Below are 16,906 nucleotides of genomic sequence, written 5' to 3'. Positions count from 1 at the left end.
ATCATAGAAGCCTCTGTGACCTCCAGCTATTTGCATTCCACCAAGGAATTCCAATCTCGAGAGAAGCTCCTCCCACTGAACCCCCTCAGTACCCCACAGAGGAAGCCAGGGACACTAAAGACCTTGGATTGAGTCAGAGGTCAGAGGCTGATGGGAGCAGGTCAGGTCTCCTCTACAACCTGGATGGAGATGGGTGTGTCCCTGCTCTGGATCTAGGAGCTGGAGGTGACATTGAGTTAAGAAGAGAAAATGTTTCACCTCAGGGCCTTCCTCCTAGCAAACCATAGCCTGCACCCCACCCCACTGGCTACGCTATCCTACCACTCCGGTCTCCAGGGGCCCACCCTGCCCTTCCATGCAAGGTATGTTCCCTATCTAGAGAGTGAAAGGCTGGTCTCTATTTCTCACTGTCCCCCTCATATGGGGCAGGAAAGCACCCTCTGGTCTCCAAAGGGTTGGCAACAGATGGACATGAGTAGAAGCCCTCTCGAGCCCTGGATTAGCAATCCCCATCCTAGTACACAGGAGCTGCATGCAGAGCCCAGGCCAGTGGGCTAGCTACCAAGAGCGCCTACCCCTGACAGTTTTTCCTTCTGTCCCCTATGGAACAGATTCCTGATTCTAATATGGAAGTCAAAGGCACATGTAGATTCATGATAGAGAAATTGACTTTATTTGGTAAAGTGAAGAACGCCTGCACAGACTGGTTTGGGGAGGGGAGAAGTGCCAAAGGACCAAGGGGGGCAGGTTTGTGCCTCCACAGGTCAGAGGATGGATGGATGGGAGAGAGTTTCTTTCAGCTCAGCCTCCCACTCCTTTGTTGCCAAGGTGGGAGAGGGTGAAACAGAGCTCACGTTACTTTACCCCTCCCCAGGGGAGAAGGGAGCAGAAATGGTGGACAGTCAGACAGAGGGTTATCAGGCTGAGGTGAAACCATGAACCACTTCTACTTCCAGTTTTGAACAGAACCAACGATGCTCTGTCCTAGACATGTCAGAGGCTGGGGATGAAGGTGGTCCTCAGGGCCAGAGGTCAGGAACTAGGTGCTGGCCAGGGTCAGAGGTCAGGATGTTGGAGGCTGCTCTCTGGGGTCAGAGGGCAGAGATGGGAGTGCTCCTCAGGTTCAGAGGGCAGAGGGTGGTCAGAATGTTCTCTGGAGTCAGAAGTCAGGACTTGGGAGCTGCCCTCAGCCTGCACCACTCCCCAGGCCCCCAGGCCCTCTGAGTAGAGCTCCTGGTTCTGCTCTTTCCACCGCAGGAACTTCTCTCTAGTAAGCTCGGGGTCACCCAGCACTTCTTCCAGGGCCTGTAGCTCCTGCAGCTTTGCCTGTGAGGACAGTAGGGACTAAGGTGCCATGATCACCTGGGGAGGGTGGCAGAGCCTGAGCCCAGAGCTAACTTTGGAGTCCAGTGCCTAGAATCCAGCACCTGGCCCAATCTAGCCTGGGTCCTCAAATCAGGAACCTAGAACTCGGCCCAGCCCAAAGCTGAGCCCAGAGTGTGGGCCAGGAACCAGAGCCAAACCCAGCCCCCTGCCATGTCCAGTGGCCCCAGCTGACCTTGAGTGTGCTCTGCAGTGCCCGCACACGGTGCACTCGCTCATTGAGCTGCGGGTCTCGGTTGCGCCGCAGGAAAGAGCTCCGCCATTGTTCGTGAGTGAAGGGCTGTGGCTGGCCCAGGAGGGACAGGCCACCCTGCCTCAGCCCCTGTACCATTCCTTCTAATGTCCCTTCACTGTTGTCTGTGGGAGGGGAGAGCAGGATGAGGGTGTGGTCGTCCCAGCCCCAGCCCTCCATCTCAGCGCTCACCCCCAGCACAGCACCTGTTGGAAGGCCAAAGGAAGTCCGTGGGCTGCCCTGTGTGGGGGTGGCTGTAGGTGATGTGTCTCCATGGAGTGGACTCCCAGCTGGGGCAGGGCTGGGCTATGGGCACGGTGGAAGGAGAGGAAGCTATCAGTCTGAGCTCTATGCCCTGCTATTCACTCCCCAGCAGTTCCCTACTCACCGAGGCAGAGCGGGACCCAGCCTCATCATCAGGGTCTTCTGCTTCCGTCTCACTGTAGCAGTCTGGGGTAGACAAGAGCAGTTGGGGAACCCACTAAGCTTCACAGGGTTTGGGGAGGCCAGGAAGTGGGTTAGGGCATTTGAGTTCTCAGCCCCCATCCCAGGAAAGGCAGAGGCTCAGTGAGGCACAGTGAGACACCCACCTTCCTCTCGGGGTAGGGAAGCCTGGCCTGGAGTCTGGTACTTGGAAATGCAGGTAATGAGATGGCGCACCCACCTGTGGAGGGGCAAATGGGTGTCAGGGAATTTCCATTTCCTGTATGCCAAGGGCCTTTCCCCAACATGATCTTCTAATTTAATCCTCAGAGCAACTCTGAGAGGTAGGAACTCTTATCAGCCCATTTCATAGATGATGAGAAGAAAAGTGAGTGCCTTGATCAACCACTAGCAGGGAGCTGAGATTTTAATCCAGGCTCCCAGGCACTCGTGAGGGAGTTTGGGGGTGGGGAAGGTGACACTCACATGCTCAGATCTGTTAGGGTATCAGCAGCAAAGATGAAGGGTTTGTACACTTCATGGGTGAGCTGGAACACACTGCCAGGGAGCAGAGGGACCTCACTCAGCCTGGGCATGCCCATCTAGAACCCAGACGGGCTGCCTGGGAGTCCCAGCCCCCTGCTGCCCCTACCCCACTCCTACTGCCACTTTATATCTTCCTTTCTCTCCACCCCACCTCCCCTCCACCCAGCCCATCACACCCAGGACTTAACTATTTTTTCTTCTGATCATGACCACTTTCCAGACTGTAGTTGGAGACATTGATGAGGCCCTCAGCCTTTTCATCCTGGGGGTATCACAGTGAGGGTCAGCAGGAAGCCCCAGTACTCTCAAGGTCCAGACAGGATCCTGAGGCCACTGCCCACAGAGGGCATCTCCTGGGCTCTCTAACCACAAACCTCTCAGTGTCAGGAGCTCAGGGCAGAAATCTGAGGTGGGGGCAGGGGGTATGACCAAGGGGTGCCTTTGAGCCAGGAAAGGGGAGCCAAAGAGATCCAGAGAAACAGCCACAAAAGAGGAGCCTGCTCCTGCACTTGTTCGGTCAAGAAGCATAGACGAAGCTGCTTAACCACTGGGCTCCGCAGAGGCTCTTCTCCCTTCTGGCTTGCTTTCTCCTTCCCCTCTGACTAACCTCAGGCACTGATTTCTCAGGAAGCCTTTGCCACTCCTCGGGCTGGACTGGCCACCTCCGTGGGCTCCCACCCACCCCCTGGGCTTCTCCTTCGTCAGAGCATGTGCTCCCTGTACTGTCCTTGAGTGAGTTTTCACCATCTCCCCCACCAGCCCGGGGCAAGAACTGTCCAAGTCTTCCCTGTGCCCTCAGTGCCAGCCCGGAACTGAGTACACAGTAGGCGCCTGAATGTTTGCTGAATGAACAAACAATCGAACAAACGGCCTATCGCTAGGATGGACAGAATAATGGAAGAGGAAGGAAAGGTGCTTTTGCACACATAGCTCATTTCTCTTTGAAGAGTGTCCCCATTTAAGAAACAGGAACACTGGGACTCATGAGGGTTTGTGGCCGCCTGTGACCATAGATGGGAGTAGATGGTGGAGTAGGAACAAGAACTGTGGCCCTGAGGTGACTCATTTGCTTATGTGTGTGTGCAGGGTCTCACCTGGGGCTGGCGGTACCAGTAGAGCGTGTGTCTCTTGAGCACAAACCAGCAGCGGCGCCAGCGAGCGCTCATGAAGCCACCGGGCACCTTGCGCAGCAGGAGCCAGCCGTCACAGTCTGGCCGGCCCAGCTCCCGGCATGACACCCGCCGGCGGCTCAGCCGCGTGGCCACGCCTGCAGCGGCACAGCACGGCCAGTCAGTGCGGGGCTGGCAAGGCACCCTGGACCCCCAAATCTGCTCCCCTGCCCACTATGAGAGCACCCGCAGCTGATATTTCTGAACCCATACTCTATGCTTGGAATGTTGTACCTGTCAGCTCTGAGGAAGGACTCTCCCCAGTTTAGAGGTGAGGAAATGAAAGGACGGAGGGCAGGCTGTTAGCTTAAAGTCCCAGAGCTTACGAGAGGCCCAGGCTGGGAGCACAGGTCTGTCTGACCCAAGAAACAGAGCTCGTTGCAGAAGAGGCTGTGTGTGAAGCGTGTGTGTATGGGGGGTGGTTTTGCCAGCACCGGAAAGACTTCTAAGAGCTCCTCGTGTCAGGGGCCCCCACACGGTCGGGTGCATCTCATACCTTTTGATTTCTTCCGACCAGGGGCAGGACTCTGAAAGGACCGGAGCGGATTAGAGAAGGGTCTGGGTCCAGAACCACACCCCTCCTTGCTGAGCCCCTCAGCTTACCTTGTCTCCTGGGGGTCCACTGGTCTCTGCTACCCCTGCTGGGAGTGTGGCTGGGGGTGCAGGGGTGACAGGCAGGGGCTCAGGGTCAAGGGAGGCAGAGTCTGTCAGGGAAGAAGAGAAGTGGGGGTCCATGAACCCAGCCTCAGGCCCAGCAGTAGGGTGGGGGTATCAGAGTCCAGGGGTCAGAGCCAGGCACCCCACATGTCTTTCCTGTGGTATTACCACCTGTGGGACTTTGAAACAACCTGTTGAGGCAGGGCTGGACCCAGGACTTGGGTTTGAAGTCAGGTTGAAGGCAAAGATGTCTTCAGATGGGGCCCTGGGGAGAGGAGAGCAAGGGGGGATGAGATGAGCCTATGGCTCCCCAACCATGACATACCCAGGGCAGAGCCTGTTACCTGGGAGACAGTGGGGCCAGAGCCAGCGATGGGACCCTCAGCTGTGGGGAGCCCAGGGCCTGAGGAGGGGTCTGGGGAACAACCAGAAACAGGTGATACAACTGGTGACAGGAATCTGAAAGCAGGCTGAGGGCAGGGTCGGGCGGCAGGTACCTGTGGGGGTGTCTCGGGTGGGGGTGTCTCCGGTACCGGAACCTTCTTCAGCACTAAGCTGACCCTGTTTGGCTCCCGAAACAGCTCCCTCACCACATTCTTATGGGGCCAGCCCACCTGGGGGACAGGACAGGGACACTGGGCCAGATCAAGCTGGGCAGGAGGCTCTGCAGCAACCCAACAGCCCTCTCCGTTGGAGAGCTCTCTCAGCCTCCTGCTCTGCCTCATATCCTCCTTCGGGAAGCCTCCGTGAGCACCTTTGCCTTGGCTCTGCTGAGGCTGCTCTGGCCTGTGTGAGCTGGCTCACCTCACTAAGGCAACTCCCACAACCCTGGTCTCACGGAGAGTCCCTCCTCCACCCACCGCCCGGGTCCTCCTCAGTAACCCCTTCACTCCCACCGTCTCCCCCCTCGCTCACCACCACCTGCTCGTTGACCTGCACAATCTCATCTCCAGGCAGGATCTGCAGCTGAAAGTTGGAGGGGACCTGGTATGGGAGGTGGGGCTCAGAGGGTGCACCCTCCTGGGGCGTGAAGCTGCTTGGCAGGCAGGTAAAAGGGTCTTAGGGGCAGACGGCTGAAAAAGGTATGGGGCTATCACCTGGGTGCCCACTCGGGACACGAAATGCAGGCAGTTGCTGGTGGTGTGGATTTCCAGGCCCTGTGAAGGCAGAGGCTGCAGTCACTGAGGGTTTGGGGGCAGCAGGGCCAGTGGGCAGGACCCCCGCTGGGCAACAAAATTCTTGGGTGGGCAGAACTGGAGAAAGAGCTGGCCCCAAGCTGGCACTGTCCAACTTGCTGTGTGACTTTGGGCTTGTCACTCTTTTGTGGGCCTCTGCCGACTCCTCCAATAAGGGTCAGAGGGAAGTTGGGGTTGCTGACTTCTGAGGTATGAGATTCTCAGCAACTCTCCTAAAGGGATGAGCAGGGATGGGCAGGGCAGGGGCAGTGCTGGGGTTCTAGTTTTCCCGGTCTGTATTTCAGGGCTGGAATGTGTCACCTGAGGATTGAGGAAGGTACTGAATAACAGTGAGACCCCAGGAAAGTCCTCCGGGCCTTTAACATGTGTACAAAAAAGGCCTTCTAGGTGTAACAGTATAGGATTCTGGCCCAGGCCAAGCTGCCAAGAGGTGAGAAGTTAGCCCTGGCCAGTTGGCTCAGTTGGTTGGAGCATTGCCCCAATACGCCAAGGCTGCAGGTTCAATCCCCAGTCAGGGCACATGCAAGAAGCAACCAATAAACATATAAATAAGTAGAACAACAACTTGATGTTTCTCTCTCTCTCTCTCTAAAAAAATCAATCAATAAGACTTTTTTTTTTTTTTTATAAGTGTGAGGTAAGAGGTCAGAGCTCACCAAAGGATCATCCAGCTGCACACGCTCTAGCACGGCCCTCTGCTCCAGCAGCTCCTGGGGGCTGCAGTGCAGGATGTTGTGGCAGATCCCGGCCACATGGCTGCACTGAGGAATGGGGAGCACAATGTCCAGCCTGAGCCCCAACCACCATGCCCCATCCCCACTTACCCCCCCCCCCACACACACACTTACAATCCTCAGGACTTGGCTCTCCCGCTCAGCTGCTGGACAGTCCTGGAAGCAGTGAGAGCAGGGGCCTTCCCTGAGTAGGAGCACTGCCTTCTCCGAAGGGCTGGGTGGGTTCCCTGCAGTCCCTCCCTGCCTCCTACACCCTGGCCCCCTTCCCAGAACTATACGGCCTTAGAGCTTCAGCCTCAAGGTCTTCCCCCTGACACCAGGCCCCCAGAAGTCACCACACATACCCTCTCCCTTCTCCCTCCTCAGAGTCAAACTTCTGGGGTGCCCCTGCCAGGTAGGAGACCCCTTCCCCACATCGTCCCCTACCCAGTGGCTGGGCACCTCTCTTCCTTCTCTCGCCTCTTCCTGCCCTCACACCCGATCTTGTGCTGATTCACAGGTTATAAAAAGCTTTCACCTGACTTGGTCTCTACAGCCCGGGCCAAGCCTGGCTCCTGGTTTTCCTACCTCCTGCAAGGCCTGGCTCAGCTTCCCGCACAACTCCCCAATCTCCTGGCAGGTCGAGAAGTCGTTTAAGTGGGTGAAGAGGTACCTGGCAGGGAAAAGGATGGAACAGTGGTTAGCAGACTGTGCTTAACAGTCAAGTCACAGAACCACTTAGAGCCGACTACTGATCTGAGGCATGGGAATAATATCTAGTCTGATGGGTTTTGGTTTGGGGTAAAGGAGGTGGTTGATACCGTTAAGCAGCTTAGCACAGGACTTGTTAGTCAAGCACCTAATACTGCCAGGTTCTGTTTAGGCACTGGGGAGACAGAAATTAAACACAAAATTCCATCAATAGTTTAACTTCAACTGCTGTGAAGTGTAGGGAGCTCTGAGAGTATGAAACAGGGAAGGCTTCCCTGAGGAGGTGACACTCATGCAGGGACCTGTGGGACAAGCAGCAACCAGTGGAAGGGGAGGAGAAGCTCTCTATGCAGTGTTGTTGATAACTGCTGTGATTACAAGCTGGGGGTGGGGGTGCGGTGGGAACCCAGGTGTCCCAGTACCCCTGCACAGACCAACTAACCTCTTTGCCCTGCTCCAGCATATCTGAGCAAGAGCCAAGCTCTGTTTTTCTTTCCTAGGCCCTGAGGATGCCAAGGATGAGAAGGGTCCCCTCACCAGTCACCCCAACTCCGTACCCTAGGAGGAGCCTGAGGTACCTGTTGAGCCAGAAGAGGAGGGTACGGGCCTCACGCACCAGCTCCACAGCAGCACTGAGGACATCAGCAGGGGGCTCGGCACAGCCTCCCAGGTGGTCTTGGACTAAGCTCTGGAAGACATGGGTCCCCTCCAGCAGCCCCTCTGTCAGGCTCTGTAGGTTCTCTGTCTGTAGCCCAGAGCTCTGTGCCAGAGAGGGAGCAGGTTACCTCCCTGGCAGTGGCCAGTCCATCAGACACCCCCAGGTGGGTGGAAGCTGCTGCCAATGTGGCCACCATTCACTCACCAGGGCCCGGAGCTGTTCCACCCCTTCCAGGATAAGCTCCTGGTGGCCCAGAGGCCACACGGTCAGGGCCTCAAGACTACGGGGGCAGAGCTGGAGCAGGTACTTGCCAGGCAGCTCCCAATCCTCAAAGCGGTAGTCTTGCAGGGAATCATCGAGGCCTGGAGGAACAGCAAGGGTCAGCATGGGGGAGCCAAGGGGGTGTCATGGCCTTTCTGGCCACTTCTTCACTCCCATAAAGCTCTTTTCCCTCCCATCTGTTCCTAATAACAATCCTAAGACCTAGGCTGTGTTCTGCCCATTTCACAGATGAGGCTACTCAGTTGAGGATAGTTTAGGGCAGTGGTTCTCAAAGGGTGGTTCTCAGACCACCAGCAGCCTCACTGGAGAGCTAATTAGAAATACAAATTTTTGGCCCCACCCCATGCCTGCTAAATAACTCAGGGGCAGGGCCCAGCACTTCTCGTTTTAACAAATCCTCCAGGTGTTCTGAAGCTCGCTTGTCTACTGAACAGGGAGTAAGAACATGGATGGAGCTTGTGAGTCAGGGAGGCCTGAGTGCCAGCACTGGAGAGAGCAAGTTAATTGCTCTGTACCTCAGTTTCCTCACCTGTAAATGGTGACAATAAAAGCACCTACCTTCTAATCATATGTAAATGACATGATACACACTTGGTCAAACACTTGGTCCATTTCCTGGTTTGTGGTAGACCATCAGTGACAGCCACTATTATCGCCAGACTTTTTACCATGGTCTACAAGGCCCAGTAGGATCAGGCTCCCCAGTGCCTCTCCAGTCTCACCACTTGACACAGCCCCTAACACTCAACACTTCAGATCCAGAGCACTAACTCCTTGCAGCTCCTGGAACATTCTTCTGTCTCGGGGTCCTTGCAGGTGCTACTCCTTCTGACTGGACTGCTCTTCCAGCTCCTTCACTCCCTTTTTCATCTAACTCCCTCCAGGAAGCATTCCAAGACTCCCCAGGCTGGGCCGGGGGCCTCTTCTGCTCCCACTACCCCCTGTGCCTCCAGAAACACCTGCAACTGAGTATCAGCCTCTCCCACTTTATCAAGAGCTCTTCAAGGACAGGGCCTTAAGTGACCGTTCATCTCTAATTCCAGCCCTCGCCTGGTACAAGGTAGGCCCTCAAAAATAGATAGCTACTGAATGCTTACTAGGAGCTGGGTAAAATTTTAAGGGCTTTAAACATATTCAGGATGTGAGGGCAATCTGGCTGTGACATCTGTCACCCATTGATTGACAGGGTTGATTCGGCTGATCTGGCTGGCTAGGTGGGTGCCCCCTTCCTCCCTCAACACTCCATGTGCATCCCTCCTGAAGCTGCACGCTGGGGTGAAGAGAACAACCTTCCCCAATAGAAGAGAGGACTGTTCTTCAGTCAAGGGTTAAAAATTAATTAATAAAAAATATTCAGATATTTGATCCTCACCGAATCTAGAAGGTAGAGACTACTGTTATTCCCATTTTAGAGATGGGAAAACATAACCTTAAAGGCTAACAGTTTGCTTGCCCTTTGAAGGAATTCCTCCCATTCCAAGCAAGCCAGGTCCTTTCCCTGGAGAACCTGTGTGTGATCAGCTCTCTCCCTTCTTCCCTGTGTGACATTAAGAGCACCGGACAGGAGTTCATAAACCTGTTACTCCATGGCTATGGGTCCTTGAGAACTTCTTTCCCATGTACAACCCATGTGCTGTGCTGCCTCCCAACTGACCTACACTGAATTACATACACATCCTAGGCACTTGTCACGATTGTCTCCTTTTGCACAATTCATGATGCCTGAGTTGCCATTCTCATTTTATGGAGAGGGAAACTGGTCACAGAACTGGTGAGTGGAGGGGCTGGGCCTGAAGCCCAGTCTGGGAGTCTGAATTCAATCCTGAATCCCTGCTTTTATGGGGGCTGGGCACCCTGAGTCTGACCCTACTGTACTCATGCTGCCCCTCCACTTCCCCTCCCCCCCTAGGACAAACGTCCTGACCCCCCTCCCCTTCCCACCTGCATGTCAGAGGTTTCTTCTCTGAGTCTGTGGGCAGTCTGGGCTCTTTCCCATCCATTTGGGCTCACTGAGCCTGGGGGACATCTCCTTTGGAGACCCCGGGGGTGGGGGCAGAGGAGCTGTGCCAACCCTTTCATCTGGTTGGGGCTCCTGCTTCACATACCGGGAGCCTCAGGGTGGAGAGAAGGGAAATAGAGCCGGCTCTATTCCAAAGCCTGAGCAAAGCACTTCCTGGCTCAGTGCGTCAGTTTCCGCTTCTGAAAAATGGGTTTAATAACAGCCCTTTACGCCCTGGGGCGGAGGGAAGATTAAGGAGATACAGTGGGCGTGGGCTGCGCTGGGGCCCTCCCCTTGTTTTCATTACACCCACTGCCTCCCCATCGCCACCCTGGCAGCCTCTTGGGATGATGGGCGATGGGAGACCCCTTCTGGTTCCTCGGGCCTCCCGGCCTCACCTCCTTAGCACAGTGCCATATACAGGGCAGACGCCTAAAAATACTTGTTGACAGACTCACCAACTGACAGGCTCAGCAGGCCCTTTTTCCTTTCTCTCTCCCCGTCCCAGTGCCCCGCAAGCCCCACTCTGCCCCGGCCCCACCCACCTCTCAGCCAGGCTGCCACCTTCCCGGGGGTCCAGGTCTCCACGGGCTCCATGGCCGAGTCCGGTCCGCGCGCAGCGATCGCGGCCCGCTCCGTCCCGCGGGCGCAGGAATTTCCGCTCCCAGGGCCGAGGGGTGGGGAGGGGCCGCGTGGGCGGGGCCCGGGGCGGGGCCACCAGCATACCTGGGCCCACGTGGTCGGCCAGGTGAGGCGCCGAGGCTGCCATTGGCCCACAGCCCGTCTGACTCCCGCCTGCCCTTCAGGCGTCCCACGGCTGCCCGCGGCTTCACTGGGGCGGTGCCACCGGTGTGTGACCCATATGACCTCAGAGCTGGCCTGGGGTCCCGCCCCAGGTGGCACCTTGACCTTTAGGCTCCTCAAAAAGGGGCTGAAAAGTGATCGAGTGAAGCAGCAAAGCCCAGAGTTTAGGGAACCAGCGCCCTGGGTGCAAATCCCCAGCTCTACAGCTTGTTAGCTGTGGGAACAGGGCTAACCTACTCACAATGCATCAGTTTTATCAGTTTTCTCTGTCTGTAAAATGGACTGCTGTGCAGGATACCTGGGTTAATAGCTCTAAAGCCTTTAGAGCAGGGGTTTTTGGCCCCTATTTTTTTTGTACCATGCACCCTTTTGGCAATCTGTTGAAATCTCTGGATCCTTACCCAGAATAATGCTTTTAAAAGCATAAAACAAAAAGCTTAAGATTACATGGAGGGCAGTTAGTATATAAATGTCAGAAACACAAATTTATGATACAGTAATATGTTTATTAGTATTAAATAACAAGACTGGCAGGTTAAAGTTATATTTCCTTTCCTAACATCAGTGTGTTGTTGCTCTGCTTGAATAAGAACATTAAACTGAGGAGTGGTCTTTGACTCACCTCAAATTGATCAGCTAACAACTAAAGATAGAGAATGCAAGGGAATCGTGGAGAAGCCTGGGATACTGGTATAAGAACAGGAGGATTCACCATTTGGTTCACTGACCCTCTACTGGGCACAGAGGTGCCCAATCTATGGCAGCTATGTTGCAGGAGTGTCTGAAACACTGTGATTTAATAACTCACGATTTTAAAAAAATATTTTTATTGATTTTTTAGAAAGAGAGGGAGAGAGAAAAACATTGATGTGAGAGCAAAACATTGATGGGCTGCCTCCTGGATGTGCCCCAGGCACGTATCCTGACCAGGAATCAATTGGCAACCTTTTGGTGCATGGGATGACGCCAAACCAGATGAGCCACACAAGCCAGGGCAACTCTCACAATTTTGAAATAGTTATGAGCATATTTTGAGATACTTGCAATAACTACAATTCTATATAAATATATATGATTTCTTTTTTTTTTTTCTAAATCCTCACTTGAGGATATTTTTTCCATAGATTTTCAGAGAGTGGGAGAGATAGAAAACCATCGATTGGCTGCCTCCTGCACATGCCCTGACCAGGGGAAGATCAAGCCTGCAACCCAGGTATGTGCCCTTGGCCAGAATCAAACCTGGGGCCCTTCAGTCCCAGGGCCGACATTCTAATCACTGAGCCAGACTGGCTAGGGCTGTGATTTCTATTGGTGACAAAGCCACAGATACTGCTAACACTTTAACTCATATGGAAGGAAATGCCAAATTTTGATTAGATGTCAGTGAAAATAAACATATATATATATATTTCCATCCAAGTTTATGGGCCCCCTGAATTCTGAAGCCCAGGTTAAGAGCCTTCCTCTTAGAACAACATCTGAAATGTACTAAATGTTTGCAGTTATCATTATCAGCAGCCTAGGCCAGGGGACTCCCAAGACTTTGGAATCAGAATCAATTCCACTTGATGTGTGACTGACCCCAAACTCTACCCCTCTCTGAACTTGTTTCTTCTTCTCCAAAAGGGGGGACACCTAGACCTTAGCACAGTGAGGTCCTTTACATATTTTGAAATCTATAACATGAAGTAGAGCTGAGTTATTGCTTTAACTTTATGAGGGCTTCCTAGAGACTACCCTGACTGTATCACCTAATTTGAAATTTCTACCAATGCCCTAAAACCCAGCCTTCAAAGTCTTTCACTATTTTGCCTGTAACCAAGACCTAAAGTCTGAATTCAGCCCATAGATGCCCATGTAGTGTGTGTGTCAGTTGTCATTATTTAATAATTTCATATACAAATTGAGTTCTCTGGAACTTGGCCAGCTCTGCTGATTCCATGCCACCTTCACACGTGGCATCAAACACGAGTGCAGATCAGTTGCTTCCTTCAAAGGGGATTCCCTTCTTGCCTCAGTGTATCAGTTTCCAACTTCTGAAAATGGGTTTAATAACAGCCCTCTATGCCCAGCTCACAAGGTCCCCGCAAGACTAGCTCCCTCATTTGTGAACCAGTAGGCTCCAGATTTGCAACATGGCCCTCCCCTCTCTGGTTTTGTCCTTAACTTCACATTCTCACATCCTGCACTATGTGTCCCCTCCAACCCTCCTCCATGCTGAGCCCTCCTTTAATGTTTTTTCCCCCTCCTCTTCCTTCCTATAACAGTCTCCCTAGGGCAGCCTGGGAAAGCCCAATAAACAGTATGGTCTCCACCATCCTGATACCATCAAACACCTACCCTGAACTGGCACAAGGCAGAAGTGAGAAGCCAGCCGCCCTCTGCCCTCCCTGAACTCACAATCCTGTAGGGGAGAGACAGACAATAACTCACCACTTGTACCACCCCACATACTCTCTTAGAAGGAATGGGGGCCTAACAACCACAACAGTATCTATACTCTGTGCCCCTAGCACCTGGCAGGGCTTGGCAGTTAGGGGCACAATAAATGGCAGCTTCTATTTTGAAGGTAGTTTTATGAGTTTAACGTAAGTTCTTTCTACATATTTGCTGTAAAAATTTCAAAGATCATTACACAGCAGTAGGTCACTAAGTAAAAGGACCTTTTTCCCAGCATGTCCTTAGCCCATTACCCAGTGGGGGCCACTGTTAAGTTTTCTGGGTGTTCTTTTATTCTCTATATATGTAGATATTCTACATACTATTCTGCAAATAAACCTTTTTCCCCCATTTTATGAGATAATCAATGCCAAATGAAATAACATAATGCACATAAAATTCTTAGGATATTGCTACGATGTGCTAAAAAGTAGTAATTTTCTTAATCAGTATATGCAAATCTTTTATCGTTTTCAAGCTGAGGGTAGGAAAATCCCTGTAGGAACTCCATCTTAGGGAAAGGGGTGATATGTGCATTCTCCAAAGGTAGGGGTGGTTGATCTAACCCAAACCAACTGAAAAAGGAGTGCCACTGTTGTGGAGGGCCACCTTTGCTGAGAGCTGATTGGTGACATCCAATCATCTGAGGTAGGGATGGGGCCAACGCCAGGCCCAGGGCTGCAGAGGCCCTCTCACTACCTGGTCCAGGCCTAATACTCCTGAGCGCAGTCAGACAAGGCCTCTCCTGCCTACCCAGCCTGGCCTCCCCTCCCTGGTGGGTGGGGGAGGTGCTGCTCAGGCCTGATGCTGATCTCTTCTGACAGCTGCTCCTAAGGCTGGCAGGGCAGGCAGGCGGGGGAAGGGACCAGATTTAAAGGTCCAGCTGCCCCGCCCCTTGCCAGAGCTGGGAGGGCAGACTCTGGTGAGCATCTTCTGAAGGCATGGCTCTCATGCATATGAGAGGTCAGGAACCTCTCTGCCCTGATATTCCCACTTCTTCATACCATGAATACCACTAGTTCTCATTCCTGCTTCCACCTCACAGGCTGCCAGGGAGACTAGTGGCACTCACCATGCGACTGCGATGCCTGACCCCTGGCTACTTCCGGGTGTTACAGGTAAGTACCCCTAACTCACAGTTCCTGGTACTGACCCCTTCCTCTTCCTCTCATGGCTGGGTTGTCTGCCCCAACGGCCAGGGAATGTTGTCACGTTCCCTGCCACCTGAGCAGCCAGGGCCCAGATGGGCACTGAAGCGAGAGGGATTGGGGTGGAATCTCCCTGGGGCAGCAATGGCAGCCATTTCTCCTTCATCCAGCTGTGCCTTCTCAGCCCGTTCCCTTCCTAGAAGTCTCAACTGACCCTTCATGTGAACCCTCTGTACATCCCCAGATGCAGTTAGCTGGGGAGCTGAAGGCAGAGCCCCGGAGTCCACTGGTTGGGGTTGTGGCTACACTGCTGGCTGTCCTTGGACTGGGTGGTTCCTGCTATGCTGTCTGGAAGATGGTGGGGCAACGGCGACCACCACAGGCCCCATGACGAAGTGGGCAGCCTATCACCTGGGCCCTGGGGGGTAGGTAACTCAGCAGGGACTGCAATCTTGGGATCCCACTTCTTTTCTGCCCTCATTGGAAGCAGAGCGCTATCAACCTGATCCTACTCCCCACCCCTCCCCACTGCACCTGGGCTCTGCCTGGGATCTCCAGGCCAGGATGCAGGTTTCAAAGCTGGGCCAAGTAGGGAATAGACAGTCTTGTCCTGCACACAAAAGTAGTAGAGAAATCCTTACAGGGCAAGAGTGTGGGGGAGGCCTGGACGTTAGGAGTCAGAAGCAAGCACTCTCTATCCAGTTCTTTTATTTGAGGGGGAGGGCATCCAGAAGAGGCCATCCACTTGACAAACCCATGGCCAAAAAAGACTGGCAGTCTCTCCCAGCCTAGCTCTGCATCAGTGTCCAGGGGCAGCTCCTGTGCCATGCAACCTCAAGCCATGTCAGGTAGACGTGTCCATCTCAGGGACCTCAGTGGACACTTCTGTGGGCACTGCCAGCCGCTGTGGAGGCACATAGGAGCCCATACCCGCTGCCCTCTCAGCCTCTTCCTGAGTGTAGGGCTCCACGCTCAGCTGCTTTAGCCTGGGAGGAAAAAAAAGGAGATGGGAGCTGCCCAGATGAGAGCTCGGTAAACCAGGCACCCATTCATCAGTCCTCATTCCTTCATACCTTTTCTTGTGGTCTTTGGATCGGAAGTGGGTCTTCAGGTTGGCGGAATCGATGAAGTACCTCCTATAGGGATGAGGGGTAACGGGAGAGTGAGGGGGTAAACTGAAGTATCTCAGGTACGTCCGCATCCCTGACCATAGCTCATTCCCTGACGCCAAGCTTCGGGTCTGAAGGGATGGGAGGCCCGCAGACCACCGGGTCCCGAGAGGAGGCACCGCGGGCCCCAGGGGCCCGGACGTCACAGCCCCGGCCCACGCACGGGCCCTATTCCTCCCAAGGCCGGGCCGGCTGGGACTTACGAGCAGGCCAGACAGCGATGCAGGCCGCCCCCTGGCAGGTCGGGGTCGGGTTGGGCGTCCGGGTCTGGCCGGAGCCGTGAGGGAACCTGGGGCCGCAGCTCGCGGTGAATCTCATCCAGGTCTGGCCGCCGCCGCTTCGCCTTCATCTGGCGGGCCAGGGAGTGCGCCCGGTGCGCGCCGGTCCGGCGGGAGCGACCCATGGCCGGTGTCCGCGGAACCTGAGGGCTCCGCGCCGAATGCGAAGCTCACGTGCGCGCGCTTCCGGACTCTCCAATGACGTCACGTGACGGCAGGGGGCGGGGCAGGATCGGTGGACTGCCGCTGATGACGTCACTTGCGCGGGCCGCTACTTGAGCGACCTCAGGCGGCTGAGGACGTCGCTGATGGTGTCCCGGGCGGCGCCCAACGAAGCGTCCCCACCCGTGGGCGGAGGAGGCGTTGCGGGTCGTCGCTGGGGAGCGGAGGGTGGTGCGCGCCCCTGGGGGTTCCTGGGCGTCCCGCCGCCCTGCCTGCCCCGCCCCGCCCCACCCATCTCCGCGTCATCCTCCGGCCCTGTCCCTCCTTCCTAGTTCCCAGATCTTAGACTCCGCGGTGGAGGAGGGACATGCTTTAAGTGTCTCCCGGGAGGCACTGAGAAAGGTCTGCGGTGTGAATAAATTAATAAATGAATGAGTGAATAAGTTTGGGATTCCGGTCCCCATTGGGCTTCCTGAGATACCTCCATTCCCTGACAAATCCTACCCCCTTCTCGCCGCTCCCCAGTTATTCCCTCGGGTGTCCATCCCCACCCACCCCCAGACAAATCCGTAAGGGAGTTTGGAAGGGGGGTTGCTCCCCAGAGATCACAGTGCTCAGGCATTCTGTCAGACTTGAGGGATCAGCTCCTCCCACAAGAAAAGAAGGTGCTGGTAGGGGTCCTCCCATCGTTGCCCCCTTTCTCTGAGCTCTGGACTCCCACCCGTGGGCTGGCAGCAAACGAAGAGATACAGCCTAGGTGTGTGCCCAGAGCGGGGGGAGGGCCAGAGAAGCCTTTTCCCATTCACCTGGGCCTGGTGCCTTCCAGGCTGACCAGAGGAGCTCAGCAATAATTCAGGGGCTCCAACTCTTTGGAACCTGTTGCCAGGAAACAGGGAGACCGGCACGTGCATCCCTGGGGAAAAGAATCAGTTTCCAG

The 16,906-nt window shown here is 54.7% G+C and overlaps 3 protein-coding genes across 4 annotated transcripts; 1 reads left to right on the top strand and 2 right to left on the bottom strand.

Annotated features, from left to right (window-relative positions):
* Positions 1-661: 661 nt before the first annotated feature.
* Positions 662-10,738, bottom strand: CNKSR1 (connector enhancer of kinase suppressor of Ras 1). The gene is given in 23 exon segments (XM_087820233.1): positions 662-1,326; positions 1,559-1,740; positions 1,822-1,921; positions 2,004-2,065; positions 2,206-2,279; positions 2,525-2,596; positions 2,773-2,846; positions 3,679-3,851; positions 4,250-4,280; positions 4,357-4,457; positions 4,602-4,675; positions 4,755-4,825; positions 4,908-5,024; positions 5,326-5,394; positions 5,508-5,567; positions 6,263-6,367; positions 6,455-6,496; positions 6,908-6,992; positions 7,609-7,790; positions 7,893-8,050; positions 10,534-10,582; positions 10,585-10,662; positions 10,664-10,738. Coding segments are annotated over 23 exon segments (2,304 nt in total). The 3' UTR covers positions 662-1,056.
* Positions 10,739-14,285: 3,547 nt separating this feature from the next.
* Positions 14,286-14,751, top strand: ZNF593OS (ZNF593 opposite strand). The gene is made up of 2 exons (XM_087820508.1): positions 14,286-14,330; positions 14,605-14,751. The coding sequence occupies exons 1-2, from the start codon at positions 14,286-14,288 to the stop codon at positions 14,749-14,751; spliced, it is 192 nt and encodes a 63-aa protein (XP_087676634.1).
* Positions 14,752-15,051: 300 nt separating this feature from the next.
* On the bottom strand, positions 15,052-16,025 carry ZNF593 (zinc finger protein 593). 2 transcript variants are annotated; one of them, XM_016216481.2, is made up of 3 exons: positions 15,733-16,025; positions 15,434-15,496; positions 15,052-15,346 (listed from the first exon to the last, which is right to left on the bottom strand). In XM_016216481.2, exons 1-3 carry the CDS (start codon positions 15,930-15,932, stop codon positions 15,205-15,207), a joined length of 405 nt encoding a protein of 134 aa, XP_016071967.1. In that variant the 5' UTR covers positions 15,933-16,025; the 3' UTR covers positions 15,052-15,204. The 2 variants fall into 2 exon arrangements, with proteins under 2 accessions (XP_016071967.1, XP_087676358.1); XM_087820232.1 differs by having other exon boundaries at positions 15,052-15,496.
* Positions 16,026-16,906: the final 881 nt, after the last annotated feature.

Source organism: Miniopterus natalensis, chromosome 9 (assembly GCF_054644295.1).
Source record: "Miniopterus natalensis isolate mMinNat1 chromosome 9, mMinNat1.hap1, whole genome shotgun sequence".
Classification (NCBI taxonomy): Eukaryota; Metazoa; Chordata; class Mammalia; order Chiroptera; family Miniopteridae; genus Miniopterus; species Miniopterus natalensis.
The sequence above is the reverse complement of the archived record's forward strand: the minus strand, read 5'-3'. Positions and strand labels throughout refer to the sequence as shown.

Bases quoted from the DNA above. Each gene is read 5' to 3' on its own strand.
- ZNF593 (XM_087820232.1), bottom strand. From the start codon at position 15,932: ATGGGTCGCTCCCGCCGGACCGGCGCGCACCGGGCGCACTCCCTGGCC. The intron at 15,497-15,732 runs GTAAGTCCCAGC...TCATCCCTATAG, and splicing joins CATCGCTGTCTGGCCTGCTC to GAGGTACTTCATCGATTCCG.
- ZNF593OS (XM_087820508.1), top strand. From the start codon at position 14,286: ATGCGACTGCGATGCCTGACCCCTGGCTACTTCCGGGTGTTACAG. The intron at 14,331-14,604 runs GTAAGTACCCCT...GTACATCCCCAG, and splicing joins GCTACTTCCGGGTGTTACAG to ATGCAGTTAGCTGGGGAGCT.